Genomic DNA, 15409 nt, shown 5'->3' on the forward strand with positions numbered 1-15409 from the left:
ATCTCAGAGCCTGGGGTTTGCGGAGATGAATGTGCGAAAACACAGCTTTAAGAGTTCAGAAAGCTTATACTGTTTCACTTGAGTGAAATCCCTCTAAATCTGCCTCTCCGGATTGAGATGTTTTAGATCCTGTAAATTCCGTTTCCTCAGTGAAATGAATGAGCAGCCGGTGCCGTAGCCAAGGACACGGATCCGCGGTGAGTGTTGGCTGACGGGGATGATATTCTTGCTGCAGCTCGCACGGAGAGAAGCCAGGGTCTGCAGGCTGCAGTTTGTAGTTCCCCACTGCAAATAGTTAATTCTCTCAGACAGACTGAAAAGCTGCTTATTTGATGTTGGTTTAGTGCTATAAAGTCAACTGTAAATAGCCTTTTCTTTGCGCTTGAATATAGGGATAGTAATTAGCCACTTTGCCCAGTTTCCAACATAAAAAGAATCACCCGCCTCTTCCCTCCCCTGCTGTGCCTGCGTGGTGGGCAGGAAGATAAAGGCCTCTCAAAAGGAGTTCTCCTTCCTGAGCCGGTGCCCGAGCGCTGATGTAACGATAGGAAGGATGTGACTGCATGGCTGCACAAGACGGGTAAAATTTTAATTGCATTATGCACTCCCTAGTAGTTTGAGGTTGTTCCCACACTGGGTTATGTCACTAAAACTCCGTTGACTGCACTGGAGTTACAGAATCACTTCCAGCGGGGAAAGATCAAAACCGAATCGCACAATAGGGGCATTTGTAAGTAAAAAAAATAAATAAATTAGCATTGTCCCTGTGGTGATTGCCTGTTAACAAAGGCTGGTCGGTGATTCAAAGGGCAGTGTCGCTGCTGGCTCCCCACCGCCTGGCTGCAGAAGCCCTGTTCACCCCAAAACCCCGGGCGTGGGAGGGTTCAGGCGTGCTGGCCAACTCGGGCAGCCCGTGGCTGTTCCCTCCGAACAAGTAACCAGCACTTCTCCCTTTCTCAAAACCGCTTTCTTCTGTTCCTCCTTCCGTATTTGTTTCTCTTTCCTCTGGCACGGGAATACTTTAGAAATCCAGCGTTTGGAATAAATGGAAATGTCAGCCGTTTCCGTGTGCCACGTGCATGGGCGCAGCGCTGCGCTTGCTCGCTTGCACCCAGGGCCGCTTGCTCACGGGGAGCACAGACCGTGGCAGGGCAGTGGGTTCGCCGCAGGGCACAGAAATGGGGTAAAACCGCTGGAGAAGGGGTGCGGAGAGCATCCCGCTGCTGCTCCAGAGACTGAGGGGACAGCGGCGGCTGCTCACGGTGCGCCTGGGGGGTGTGACGCTGCCTTGCTGATGGGGAAACCCAGCCCAACCGTGCTGGATTTTTTTTTTTTTTTAATTATTATTATTTATTTTCCTGATCACATGAGAAATATATTCACAGAGCGTGTGACTGCGAGGTGCTCACCTGCTCAGCTCGACTCGTCAGAGCAGGTTCTGACCCAGGCAGCCCTGAGCCCTGTTTCTGCAGGCGAGGGAGAAGCAGTCTCCCCTGGGCTGGGAGGGTGCTGGGGCATTTCTTCTGTCTGAACCGCGCTGCTCCTCCCAAACACACCTGGGCCCCTTTCCTGGCCACCTTCCCAAGGCAGGTTTGCTGCCCCGAGCAGATCAGATCAAGTACGGGCTCATCATGAATCACTTTGGGATGCAAAAATCAAGATTAACTGTTGCAAAAGCCAGATGAGCTTTGGAGTGAAAAAATCAAACGTGATCAGAAACGGGGGTCAGTGACTGGGGTTCCAGGTGGAATAAGAGGATTCAGAGGCGCTGGGAACTTCCCTTGTCTGGGTAAATTCACTCTTGAGAATGGGATCGTGTTCTCAATGGATATGTTTAATCTTCATCAAACTTTGATAACTAAGTGAAAGTAGGAGACCATAAGCAAGGTGAGTTTGTGAACCTTCTCCTTACCACGCTGGCACCTCTACTTGACTCTCCCAGGGATCCCAGCACACTTCCTGCAGCTGGGCAGAAAACGAAGTGGATTTCTGCTTTCAAATGTATTTTCTGATATTATTTCCCATTGCTGACATTTCCATCACTGTGGCATCCTCTGAGATGCCCTGCAGTGTACTTAAAATGAGTCACTAACAAGAAGTACTTACCTTTTTTTTAATTTTTAGTTTAATTACAAAGGATCTAAAAATCCTTGCAGACTCCATGGTCACAGGACTCTCTAAGTTCTCCATGAAAATGTGCTGACCTCCCTGGGACAACAGCTTCCCTTGAGCAGGGAAAAGTGAATTTCTACCTTCCAGTCATACTTATTTATTTAATGCAGCTGATGTGGTTATGAATGAAGGATTCGGGCACCTGTTCCAGGGATATGATCTGCTGTGTGACAAAAACTTCAGGTTGGTGGGAAACAACAGCCCAAGTTGGGATTTAGCAGAAGGTAGCAGAACGTGGCATGAGCGGTCAGAAATCACAAGTGTACTGTGAGCATTTGATTGAGATGAATGTTCTGATTTTTCCCCTGGGAGCGGATGGAATGAAGTGCAATTTAAGCGGTTTCCCTGTAGGTCTTGTGTAACTTTGGCTGCTGCAGGACCTTTTACCTCGCTGCAGAGGCAGATGCTGGCAACAGCACCCTGCTCATGGCACTCGACGGTCCACGGAGTCCCTGCCACCACCCCGGTCAGGGGAGTATGTTCCCTGCACACCCACGGAGCACCATGCCCGTCGCTTTCCTCAAGCCAAATACCTCCCAGCAATTATAAGTGATTCTTAATTCTGTATTAAAGCGTTGTGTCTTCCGACAGATGAAAAGCGCACTTTCGGTGTCTCTAGAGCAAATTCTTCAAAATCTGGGTACTGATGTAAGCCAAACGTGATACATGTCAGAGGGATGTAGAATCAGTAAAGGTGTGATCACGCTTTCTTTGTTACCCATATTATAACAGAAGTACTTTTATCCCCGTATTGTATAGGATCTTCACAATACTTCTTTTTTTTTTTTTTTAATTGCAACCTTGACTCTCACAATCCTTTTGACGATGCTACGGACTCCACGGATGCCCCGTACCCAGACAGATGTAGAGAAGGGCCTGGCCCTGGTGCTCCCCGGGTGATACCCGCAGCCGAGCAGGGCAGGAGCACGTGGCTGCGGCCAAGCATCCCCCCACGGCAGTGCTGCCACGAGCATCTTCCCAGCTTTCTGCTTGGCTACACAGGCGGATACAAAACCCCGCTCACAGGCTGATGTCGAGGGAGTTATTCTCAAGAATTCACTCTCAAGAAACCAGCAGCCGTGGCAAACTGGGCAGCTACCTTTGGTGGGAGAGGCTGTGTTTCTGGGAGCAGACGGTTTTAAGTGGGACTTGTTGGAATGCTTTTGCACAAATAGCTATTTTATCAGTACATGCATAGTTCCCTCACTGAGCTCTCCCACTTTTTGTAGTTGGCTAGTAAAAGTGTGTTTGTCAAGTTGCTTTTCATGGCCTGATGGGGAGAAATATTGAGGGGAGAAATCAGCACTCCATCTCAGCTCATCCAAACATCATTGCAGCCACGTCGTCAATATTTTATCGGATGTGGAGATTTCTGGGAAGATGCTCAAGAGAAAATCACCCCGTGGGTGGGTATTGCCCAGCAACATCGTCTGGGTGCTGTTTCATTTGCTGTGATCATTGCAACGGTTCTTGGAGGGGCTGGTTGTGGTTGGGAGCTCTTGGGGTGGCTGCGGGATGCTGGGCTAGAGGCCACAGGAGGGAGATGGCCCCAAACGTGGGCTCTGTGTCACTGCCACCGCTCCCTGCTGCCCCCCACCATGTTCTAGCCTGACAAGGGGTGAGGTTAATTGTTCGCTGTGGTTTTTTGCTCGTCCAAACTTAAAAACCTCCTCCGGAGCCTTGTGCGAGGGGTGCCCCGCTGTTTGCAGCCTGGCCTGCGCCCGTCTCCAGAGCTCGCTTGGCACAAACACGGGAAAAGGCTGCGAGAGGGTAGTCCTGACCTTCGGCATAACCCAGACACTGTTCCCAGGAGGAAAAAAGCTGGTTAGTGTTAGCGTCAGTGGTGCCTTTGTGTGGGAAGTCCAGGCCCCCCCACGGCAGCGAAGCCCCCCCCACCCCTGGTTAATCACTGGGTAGCTCTGCAAGCTGGAGCGAGGCCAGAGGACAAGAGGAAAGGGGGTCCTGCGACAGAAAAGCTTTGTCTTTAAGATCTTGACTGCTGGTAAAGTCATAAGTAGAGCTGCGGGGCTTAAGAGGAAACCTTAACTGTTTGGATCCCCTCCTCTGCAGCATCTGCTTGGCTTGTCCCTTGCAGGGCTGGCCGTTAGCGGAGACTCCCTGGCAGGGAGTTGATACTGGGCCGTGACTGTAAACACGAGTTATTTAAAATGCTTCTTGTGTCCTCAACACCCAGACACAAGTCCCCTGAGGACACCCTCGCCTCGCGGCCCAGGAGCAGCGAGCCGGGTGCCGGCTCCTCTTTCCAGTGGCCGTTTCTGTATATGCAAAAGAGAGAAGTAAGGCAACCTGTAGTGGCTGTGGTTGGACAGATGCCCGATCAGCTGCTTGCCCTCTGCTTTCCCAGCCAGTAGCTCTTACTCCGTGAGTCCAGCACAAGCCAGAGACCGTACGTACGCTGAGAGCGGCCCTCCCTGCGCTCCCCACAAAGCCGTGCTGGTGGGTGGAAAGGGAATGAGTTGGAGAGGGCAGAGCGTTACCATCCTGTGTCATAAAACTTGTCTCCTCCATGCACAGCCCTCTTTACAGAAAAAGAGAAAAGAGGTTTTCTGCTTCTAGACCTGGTGCTGTCAGAGCAGTGCAGGCGTGGGGGCTGGGGGGGTCCCCAGCAGCCCCACTGCGTCTGAGGAGCCGAGGCTCCAGCGTTTCTCCTCTTGTGCCAGGATTGCGCCCTGCGGGGCTGCCCGTCGGGGAATGCCCTGGCACTTCTCCCTTCTGAGGGCCACCCATCTCCCCCGTGGAGCACCCTAAGGCGTTGTGTCTGGCGGGGGTGCAGGGTGGGGGCCCTGCGGTGGCATGCGCTCAGCCTGATACCCCGGCACACCCTTATCCCCGCTCCGCAGTCCCTTGTTGTTTGTTCCAGGAAGACATTTAAGCGATGAACTGAAACTTTCCTTGGCTTGAATCACTTATAATCTACCCTGATGTAAATCATAAGGAACTCGAAGTTGAGAACGCGAAGCTGGCATAAAGGCAGCAAGTGGTGTTTTGGAGCGTGTCTGCACAGCGTTTTGCACACAGAGGCACGTTGCCTTTGCCCCACTCCACGTGAGCTGACAGCTTGTGGCCGGAGCTGGTGCCGTGCTGCCTGTCCCTGCCAAGGGCTGTGGCCACCACACAGCCCCCCGCGTGCTCGGGGAAGGGCGAGCAAGCTCCTGGCAGCCCTGAGGGTACAGTCATAGCTGGATCCCAGAGCTTGTCACAGCATCCGTCTGCTACAGATAACTGCAGCCGCGTCGCCTAACGTACGTTTGTACTCAGTGGTGCTTTAGGAGTGAGCTGTCTGCTCCTGCTCGCCCTTCTGGGGATGTCTCCTTCTCTCTCATATCTCTTACGTAGATGCTGCTCTTCCTAAGTTAAGGTGGTTGGTGGTAGCAGAGCGCTGCGTTTGCAATGGCTGACCAGGGGAAAGCACGTTCTCCCCTTCCCACGCCGCAGAGACCCGCGGTGCCCGTGCCCGTCCCGCGGCGTGACCTCACCGCGTCCTTCTGGCTCTTGCAGAGTTTGCCGTTTCGCTCGTGGAGAAGATGCAGGCTCAGGAAATCCTGCGGAGCCTGCGGCTCCCCGAGTTCGATGACCTCAGCCAGTTTTTCCGCAACCTGCCGGCCACCGCACTGGTGGGCATTGGTGCCTTCGCGGCCGTTGTTGCCTACTGGTTTGCCAGCCGGCCCCGGGCCGTGAAACCGCCCTGCGACCTGCGGATGCAGTCGGAGGAAGTCGAGGTGAGGCCAGGGGCACCCCGGCGGGAGAGGCTGGGTCTCACCTGGGGTTTGCATGCCTGGAAACAACCACAGGGGATGCCAGGAGGTGCTTTTGTTTGTTTTGAGGGCGCCCCAACCTCATCCTGAAATCAGTCATGTAATGTGCTGTGACAGGGATCACTTCACTCCTTAATTCACCTTTTTCTGTAAACTGGAAAACTAGAATACACCCCATTAATTTATTCTCTTAGATTTTCAGTAACATTTTACTCTTAGCTTTGCTGAACCATCCATGACCAAAAATTACAGGAGCGGCCATTGTGTGGGAGGAACCACTGAAAGGCAACAGATGATAAGATCAAATCAGCTGGCACTTCTTGAGTGGGCCCATTACTGTGTTTGCTGCTTCAAATTTCGTAATAAGAAGAAAAAGTAGATCTGAATCCATGCTTACAGGCTGAGGAGTTATTAATTTTCATGCTCACAAAAGGTTTTAAAGTTTAATGAAGCTGCTCCATTTTAAAGAGCAGAAATATTTCTGAAAATTGTTTCCACTTAAATTAATGTCTGAAAGTGAGATGAGAATTTTTAAAGCCTTTTGTGATGTCCCCTCTGAAACGTTACTGTCTTTAATTCCAACAACTTTTTAAAAGGTGGGAGGAATTTACATTTTCCAAGGCAGTTTTCCCCCGTGGTTAGGGCTTTAGCAAGACTTTCTTCTGGCTCACAGTGCAGTCCCGGTTTGCTCACTCTCACTCTGCCTGTGTCCCCTTGCCCACTCCTAAAACACCCCTACGGAACCCACGCACTGGGGTCTCTGCTTTAGTCTGTCCTTCGTGTTGGTCTAGATGTCCTTGAGAAGGTTTTCGTCCTGGGGACCTGTGGAGCCCAGAGCAGTCGCTCCCCCCAACACATCCCCACTCCGTTACTTGCAGACTTATAATTCCTCCTCATATTTCCTGAGGAAATATCAACCCATCTCCTGTGTCAACGAGCCAGGTCAAGTGCTCCTCTCTGGGCGGGTGGTTCTCCATGTTACTGGGGAGTTGAGGTGGACATCCCACCTCTCCCGACCCTTTGGGTGTTGGGGCAGGAACACGGTGGTGGTTGCAGAGGTCTCTCCAGCATTTGGGGAGCATGTCGCTTTATGGTTCAGGGTTTCCCCATCTCCCGCCCGTCTGGCGGTGCTGATGGCTGTGTCACATCGTGTCACGTCATGTCACACAGGGCCTGGCCGGGGCACGCCGGTCGGTGATCGGGGACAGCCAGCAGCTGCTGACGCACTACTACGATGACGCCAGGACCATGTACGAGGTCTTCAGGAGGGGATTCAGCATCTCTGGTGAGACCACGGTGACGAGGAGGCCTGGGAGCAGAGCGGGGGGAGAGGTGGAGGACAAGACGATATAGAGGCTCAAAGGCTTAGGGAACTTCAGAGAGTGTGGGAGCCCATAAAAATGTGTGAGGCTCAAATGATGATGAGGCCCATTTGGACTCAAAGGCCAAAGGAGCGTGGGAGACCACCAGAATGTGGGAAGCCACAAAATTGTAGAAGTTATGAGAGCAAGAGGCTGGAAGAATGGGGGAGGCACGAATAGTGGAGAGACTGAAAAAGTGTAGGAGGCCCCAAGGGTGCAGGAGGCACAAAGAGTGTAGAAGCAAAGAAAGTGTGGGAAGCTGAAGGAGATATGATTCCTGAAGGAGAGAGGGAGGCTGAAAGAGTATGAGAGGCCAAAAAAGTGCAGAGGTTCAGAGAGTGTAGAGCCTAAGAGAGTGTGGGAGGCCCAAAAACTATAGAGGACTATTATGTGTGGGAGGCCAAAAGAGTTTAGAGACCAAAAAGGTGTGGAAGGATCAAGAAGAGTGGGAGAACCCATGAGTGCTGAGGCCAAAGACTGGGAGGCCTCAGTGTTGAGGCCCAAAAGGTGTGGAAGCCCAAGAAGCATAGAGGTCGAAAAGGTGTAGGAGGCCAAATGAGTGTTGAGGCCAATAAAGGTGTGGAAGCTGATGAGTTGTAGTGGCTGATAAAGGTGTGGGAAGGTGAAAAAGGTTTGGGAGGCTAATGAAGTGTAGAGGCTGAAAAATGTGTTGGAGGCCAATGAGGTGGAGGTGCTGAAGAGGCGTGGGAGGCCAGCGAGGTGTAGAGGCTGAAAAAGTGTGGGAGACCCATTGAGAGTTTAAAGGCCCAAGGAGTGCAGAGTCTCCAAGCTTGTAGGAGGGCTGAGTACTGTAGGGGCCCAGAGAGTGTGAGGCCAAAAAGATATGAAAGGTCAGAGTGTATGAGGCCAAAATATTGTGGGAGGATGAAAAGGGGTGGGAAGATGGGTGGCCAAAGAAGTGAAGAGGCCCAAAAGTGTAGGAATCCAGAAGAGTGTGGAAGATCAAATGAATGTAGCGGCCCAAAGAGTGGGGGCGCCAGAAGGATGTGGGAGGGGGAAAGCAATTGAGAGGACCACAGAGTGGGAGGCCCAGCAGGTGGACATCTCAGAGAATGGGGGGCCCAAAGATTGGGGGCCAATAGAGTGGAAACAGAGCGAAGGGAGACCCAGAGATGGAGGCCCAAATAGAGTGGGGGGCGTGAGGGGCAGAGGCCAGGGAAATGGAAGATCCAGGGAGTGGGAAGTTGAAGGAGTGGAGGCCAAGGAAGGAGGAGACCCAGCGAGGGCACGGGTGTCGCTTTTGGAGCGTGGGGGTCATAATTAGGGTTATTATTATGAACACGCATTATTTTGTCCTTAACACCATTGAATTTTACTGTGCAGTCTCTTGGTACCATGAGATCTTTTTGCTGCCACTGGCAGACAGCTTAACATCCTGAATTTTGCAGCATCAGCAAAGCTCATCATACATTATTCATTTCCAGAACGTTTATGAATACATTAACCGGGGCTGATCCAGGCATAGAACTTGGAACCCAACAGAACTCTTCCTCCCCTGCAAATGCTGATATTTATTTCTGCTTGTTGCTGCCTTTTCATCTACTTACCTTTTATTCCACAACAGGGCAGGGGACTCTGCCAAAAGCTCTTAGGAAAGCTGAGTGTGGAGTATCAGTTTATCGCCCTTACCCCGTGATCGACGGTACCATCAAAGAGCTCTCACACCCTCGTGAGACATCATTTCCCACTCCAAAAAGCCACAATGACTTTGTGCTCTGTCATAACTATTTCTGTGCCCGCTGCTTGCGACACCCTGCCTTGTTGAACACAGCAATTTCATTCTCAGATTATTATTTTTGGTACCACCAAAAGCCTCAGTGGAATTGCAAATATTCCACCCCACAGGACAGGGGTAAATAACTAACTCTGTAGGTATGGAGGGATGGATCTTGTGCAGGTAAGTACAGTTAGCAAATTAATTAAACTTCTCAAATATTCCTCCTGTCATGTGGTGTTATGTATTTTACCCTCCTTCAGAGCAGGCTGTGCTAAAAATAGCAGTTTTCACTTTGAAGTGTTTAAATCAAAAGGTAGCGAAAGTAGTGGAAGACGGTGTTTGGGATGAAAACCATCATCAGACACTAATGCTCACGCTACCTTCGGAGAAATGTCTTTTAATGAGGCTGTTTTGGGGCAAACTGCTGCTGTCCCCTCTGCAGCTCAGGGAGGAGGATTGAAGCGACTGTTTGGGAGGTACCAGCAGCTGGTCTCCCATCAGCTGCACTCGTGTGTTGGATTTGATCGAGCTGGCTGTGAGCTCTCCCCCCAGGAGCGAGAGCCAACCCCAGTAACAACGGATTTACTCTTTGGGGGCTTTGCTGCATCCCCCAGTGCAGGGGCAGCACATTAACTCCTGGCGCTGCCCCCGTAACTCCATTCTCTCTGCTTGTGTCTTGCAGAAAACGGCCCCTGCCTGGGGTTCCGGAAGCCCAAGCAGCCCTACCAGTGGCTGTCCTACAAGGAGGTGAGCTGGAAACGACACCCCCGCAGAGCCCTCTGCCCCTGCCCGGCAGAAGAAGGGGCGTTAAGGCACCTGTTGGTAGCACGCACGCGCTAGACCGGGAGGTTGCTAACGCGCCGTGCGAGGGCTCGTGGTTTCCCCAGCCGGGCACGTCCTGGCATTATCATTGAATCATAGAATCATAGAATTCTGTAGGTGTGTTGGCTTTTGGGGGTCGGCTCAGTGCCATTATGTCACTCTTGACAGTGGCACTGACATGCTCAAAGCCGCGGGGCATTGCCAACCAGAGGTCAACTGCTAGTCAACTACGGATGGCTTGTGATAATGTAAAAAATGGGGCTTTTAGAAAGTAAATACATAATATATACATAATTATATACATAAATAATATTTGAGAGTGTAAGTTAAGTCTTCACCTAGTTTGGTATTGCTTATATTCCTCTTTTTTTATGGATTTTTTTTCCTCTGCAAATTCCAGGTGGCTGAAAGAGCAGAAGCTCTGGGTTCAGGCCTTCTTCAGCAGGGCTGCAAGCCATCCACGAAGCAGTTCATTGGTGTCTTTGCTCAAAACCGTCCAGAGGTGAGAATTTAAGTTCAAATTGATGCCGTATTAATAATGCTCCTGACTTGTGAGCTTGCTGTATACCTGAAGCTTGTTCTCAAGTGTGTTAAATCTGCTCCCACGGCCCCCTTCTCACCTTCATGCTTCAACGTTCTCCTGCAGTGGATCATTTCCGAGCTGGCTTGCTACACTTACTCCATGGTGGTGGTTCCCCTCTACGACACCTTAGGCCCTGGAGCCATTCGTTATATCGTCAACACAGGTAACGCCAAAATTCTCAGAAACCAGTTTTGTTGCTGAGAATGGTTTGTTTTCTGCTTTCCAAAAGATGGGTGATTTCACTCATTGAGTGTCTTGAAGTCACTTAGGGAGGTTTCTGGGGAGCTGTGTGTCCCCAGGCTGCATTTCCCACGTGCCCGGTCGTGCACAGCCGTGGATGGGGCTGCTTTGGCTGCAGGAATTACTCCACGGCCACCCACTCCTGTGCTGCTTCATATTTTGCCTCCTAGATTTTTTAGCCCACATGGTGAGCAATTTTAGTATTTTTGAACTGAATCCCAGAATAATTGTAGATGTCAGCTACAGCTTCGGCATTCATTTAGGTTAGCTAAAATTGCAGTAGTTTTCTAAGAGAAATGTATGTTATATTCTAGGATTTCTGATGTTTGCCTGAAGTGAATATCAGAACTGATACGATGTTAGCTATGAGCCAGTAGCCAGTCTTGCATTAAAAAAGATGTACTGTAAACAGCTTGTTTGGCTGCTTTTCTTCCAGCTGACATTTCCACAGTCATTTGTGACAAACCTGAAAAAGCCAGAATACTCCTCGACCACGTGGAGAGGAGAGAAACGCCGGGTCTGAGCTCCATCATCCTGATGGACCCATTTGAGAAGGAGCTGACGGAGAGAGGGAGGCACTGTGGAGTTCGCATCCAGACCATGCAGGAGGTGGAGGTAAGTTTGCTCTCCCTCTCCTTTTACTCTATTTTGTAGTTTCTGTAAAAAGACAGTTAAAATATTCAGAGACTTGTGAGCTGGAGGGCAAATTCAGTGTCTGGAGAGCACAAAATAGCAGCTTGTGGCTGATAATACTGATGCTCAGTGCAGTTGCCTCTCTGATATTCCTTGTTGGTAGGAGAGCCAACATTTCAAATCTTCCTGCTCAAATATAATATCAGCTGCTATTTAAGCCTGGGAAGGGGGGTTGCTATTCGAGACACTGTCCTCCTACGTGTAAGCCTACAGCCTTACACTTTTATGAAACAGCCTGGATCCAGCTCAACCAACTCAAGCACTACTTGAAATCCAAGGACGGCATTGCAGTTAACGCAAGAAACTTTGGATAGGACAGATGACCTAAGTGTTAGCCACAAATTTTTTGGCTCTAGCTCAAACTCTTCCATAGTGGTTTGCAGATTATTAGCAAGTGGGTTACACCACAGGAATTAAAGTGGAAATCATTTTTGTTACTTTAATCTCTTTCAGGACTGTGGCCGTGAGAGTCGACACGTGCCTGTGGTGAGTGTTGGCATGCTGCTTTTCCCACTTAGAATTGCAGCTGGCTGTGTTACACTTATTTCACTGACAAGAGAGGGGAGGGTTTGCTCTGGGCAGAAGGAAGCCCGTGTGTTTTTTGGGGCAGTGCCCGGTGACCCTCGCCACGGGGGAGGCAGTGGAGGAGCCCGGAACTGTCAATACCATCCACTGGACACGTGTGGTATTTGCTTCATACCCTCTGCCTGGGACACTTCACTGAGACAGTTCATCCTTGCTGAACATGTTCACGGGACAGTAATTAAGTGCTGTTGTTAAGCCACACTAATTCCACTACCTTACCCAGGTGGCACTGGGGGAATGTGTTTGCACCCTTGGCTTTCCGGTGGGGTTTCTAGAGCTCAGAAACATGACTTGGCAGTATTTCTGTGGGATGTTTTTGGAAAATTGCATTGAGGTTTTTCACTGACTGTTCATACTCATGCAAAACTTTCAAAAGCAGCCTCTGATTTTTGGGGGGCTGCTTACTTATTCATTTGTGGCCCAAAATAGCACAGACATGCAGTGGTGCTGAGAGTACAGAGATAGTACTGGAAAGGGGAGAAATTGGCAGCTTTGGAAAGTTGCCCCATTGTGGATAACTACACATTTCCAGAATTTATCTGGAACTCAATAAATTATCTCAAATTTTCCCACACACCTACAGGTATAGATGGTGTCTTTGAAAGACAAACATTCCATCGAAGTCTTCTTACACTAAAGCGTGCCCTTAATGCAGCTGGAGCAAAGCATTAGGGAGGAACAGAGTCTGCATCAACTGAAGAAACCTGATAAAAAGAGTTTTATGATGGTCTTTTATATCTGCCAAGGGGAATGAAAGCTTTTTATGGCAGACCTGAAATACAATTGGTTTGATCTTTAAATTTATACAGTGACAACTCTCTACCATTGACCCTTCTGCATTTGATTGATGTGATTTTCTTACTCTCCTTGTGTATTTCTAGCCTCCTCGACCAGAAGATCTATCAATTGTCTGTTTTACTAGTGGCACTACAGGTAAAAGAAGAGGCATTTTAATCTTGAAATGTTGGAATAGATTATCAAATTAATTATTAATACCACCTCAATATGTACAAACTTGCTGTTATACTGATATGGCAATGATATTTCTATGCATTTTTAATATTTAAGGGTATATATGTATATACGTTTCGGTAGATTGCAAATTAAAAATAATGATATATTAATTTTTCACTTGAATTCCCTGACATAGGCTTTGGCAGTACAATTTTCCAGTTGCCTGGAAATCTGCCCTGTTTCTGCTCCCCATTTTGCAGTGTAGTTGTGAAGCACTTGATTGATTGGTATTTATCTTCGGCAAATGTTTTTAAAAAAAATAAATAAATGCGGGTCCACAGCTTTCTGCTCTCTGTATCCTAAGCACACCAGTGGCCCCACCAGCATCCTCAGCCCCTCTGCTGTGTGCCACAGTTTGCTGACCTGTTGCCCACATCCTCGGGCTGGTGCTGGGCCACCACATGCTGGGGTGGGCTTGGGGATGAGCCTGGGCAACCCACGCTGCCGGTACTCACGTGGCGCTGGCCCCTTTTTCTTGGAGAGGAGCAGCATCGTTTTCCTGCCTCTTCTTAGCAGATGCAGTGCTTTCTCCTCTCTCCAGACCGTGCTTTTCATACAGCGTGCAGGAATTTCCTCCTCTTGAGAACTCACCCCCCGTAACACCTTCCAGAAGCTGTACAGGCACGAGGCGCGATTGCTTGGGAAACTGCTTTTATACTTGCCTGCAGGGAAGGGCCGTGCTCCAGGGACCACTGGAGCAGCTCTCCCAGGTTCACCTGTGCTCTCAGGATTCCCTAACGCTTGGTCCTCCCCCAAAGCACCCTCGATTTGGCCTCCACTCGTTCAGGCAAGCAGACGCTGCCGCTTGACACCAGGCTGCCCTCCAAGGAGGGGGTTGCTTGTGTGCTCAGCCTGCAGAGCACAAAACCTGCAGATTAGCCTGAGCCAGAGGGGACATCTTCGTCTTCCACCTCCTGGAGAAGACTTGTACTGCAGAGCAGGTAGGCAGCTGCTTTATCTACTCCAAGTACAAACTCAAAATGTATGAAATGGCTTTGTTTTGGTTTTTTTTTTTACCTTCATGCATTGTTCTTAGTTTTGAGAACTTCAGAGCAGCCAAGGCAGCGCACGCTGTGAAAGGAGCCTGTGGCTCTGCTCTGTCTCAGTGCTGGGAATTCCTAAAAGGAAAAGATTGAAGCCAGTGCAGGGTACGGACACGGCAGCCGTGTACGCTGTGAGCCCCGGCTGTGCCAGTGAAAAGTGGCCGGGCCCAGATGGGAACTGAAGGAAACCAAAGGAGCCGTGCCTACAGATACACTGCGGCACAATTTGTTTGTGTGGATTTTAAAGTGCAGACCAATCATTTTTCAAGTCACATTTTTGTTGATATTTTTACTTCTAAATAAGAAATTCTGAATAGCAAAGGGTTTTTTGATTTTCTTTTTTTACTTGCAAATGGGCCTGTTTCTGACTTTGTGCTTTTCTTAGGAACATGCCTGAAGTTACAGAAATAGGACAACAAGGGAGCTCATTTGCTTTCTCCCATCCAAACCAGAGATTTCAAATTCTGCAAATCATCTGCAAACTAACCTCTTGCAGAGCAATGCTTTGTGAACCACCAGCCCATCCTCTGCTGCCAGAGGACTTTGCACATCACTTTCTGGCTCTTACAGGGGTTGCAACAACACTCTGGTCTGTTTTCCACATTGTGTTTTGATGTAAAAGGCTTGGCTTTTTATATAGCCCACATCAGGATATTTTAACAACCAGATTTAGAATTTTCTTCCAAAGGCTATCTTCTCAAGGGGTTTTTCAGTTCTTGAAGGCCTCTAAATATTTTTGTATGGTGTGAAACAAATCTTAGCCGTAGAGTTTGTAACCTGGAAATTGTAGAGTTGGAAACAGTTTTAGCTGTTTATAAAAAAAAAAAAAACCCAGAAGAGACTTTAATGGGTGCTTTTCTTTGATAGGATCAGATGTTCAAATGCTTCCCCAGGAAGGAGGGAGAGGCTGAGGCTGCTGAGCTCAGATGACAAGACCAACTTTCATTGTTGTACCAAGAAATCATCAGCACGCAGAAATGGGCCAAAGGGACACAGACATCCCCAAACCATCAGGATACAATTTTTTGTGCTGGCTACTCTAGAGAAGCAAACTGTCATTTCCTCAAGGATCCACCTGTAACCAAATGGATAAAAATTGCTTCTCAGTGGCTTTTCACAGCCTGCCAGTGCATATCCCCAACTGCTGGAGGCTCCTGGGGGGAGGAGAGCACTGACATCCCAAAATGCTGATGGACCACACCACCGAGTTAGTGCTGGAGCTGCTACTTGAAAGACCTATTTAGCAATGTGGAAAAGGTTCTCCTGTTCCTTGTGGGAACTGTCAAACCAGCCTGGGACTGAGAGAAGGAGAAATAATAATAAACTGACCAGGGTGGCAGTGCACCCGTTTCTGCAGCAGGACCTTCACCAGGTGTGTCTAT

The 15409-nt window shown here is 49.4% G+C and overlaps 1 protein-coding gene across 4 annotated transcripts in view; it reads left to right on the forward strand.

The window, feature by feature from the left end:
* The window catches only part of ACSL6 (acyl-CoA synthetase long chain family member 6), a 60633-nt gene that overhangs the window by 21381 nt on the left and 23843 nt on the right, over window positions 1-15409 (forward strand). For all 4 annotated transcript variants that reach the window (XM_074838155.1, XM_074838154.1, XM_074838156.1 and 1 more), the window contains exons 2-9: window positions 5692-5912; window positions 7119-7233; window positions 9730-9794; window positions 10270-10371; window positions 10516-10615; window positions 11129-11307; window positions 11839-11871; window positions 12852-12903. In XM_074838155.1, the coding sequence (XP_074694256.1) occupies window positions 5692-5912; window positions 7119-7233; window positions 9730-9794; window positions 10270-10371; window positions 10516-10615; window positions 11129-11307; window positions 11839-11871; window positions 12852-12903 (867 nt within the window). The remainder of the gene's footprint in view (window positions 1-5691; window positions 5913-7118; window positions 7234-9729; window positions 9795-10269; window positions 10372-10515; window positions 10616-11128; window positions 11308-11838; window positions 11872-12851; window positions 12904-15409) is intronic.

The sequence above is a fragment of the Strix aluco genome, chromosome 13 (genome assembly GCF_031877795.1).
Source record: "Strix aluco isolate bStrAlu1 chromosome 13, bStrAlu1.hap1, whole genome shotgun sequence".
Lineage (NCBI taxonomy): Eukaryota > Metazoa > Chordata > Aves > Strigiformes > Strigidae > Strix > Strix aluco.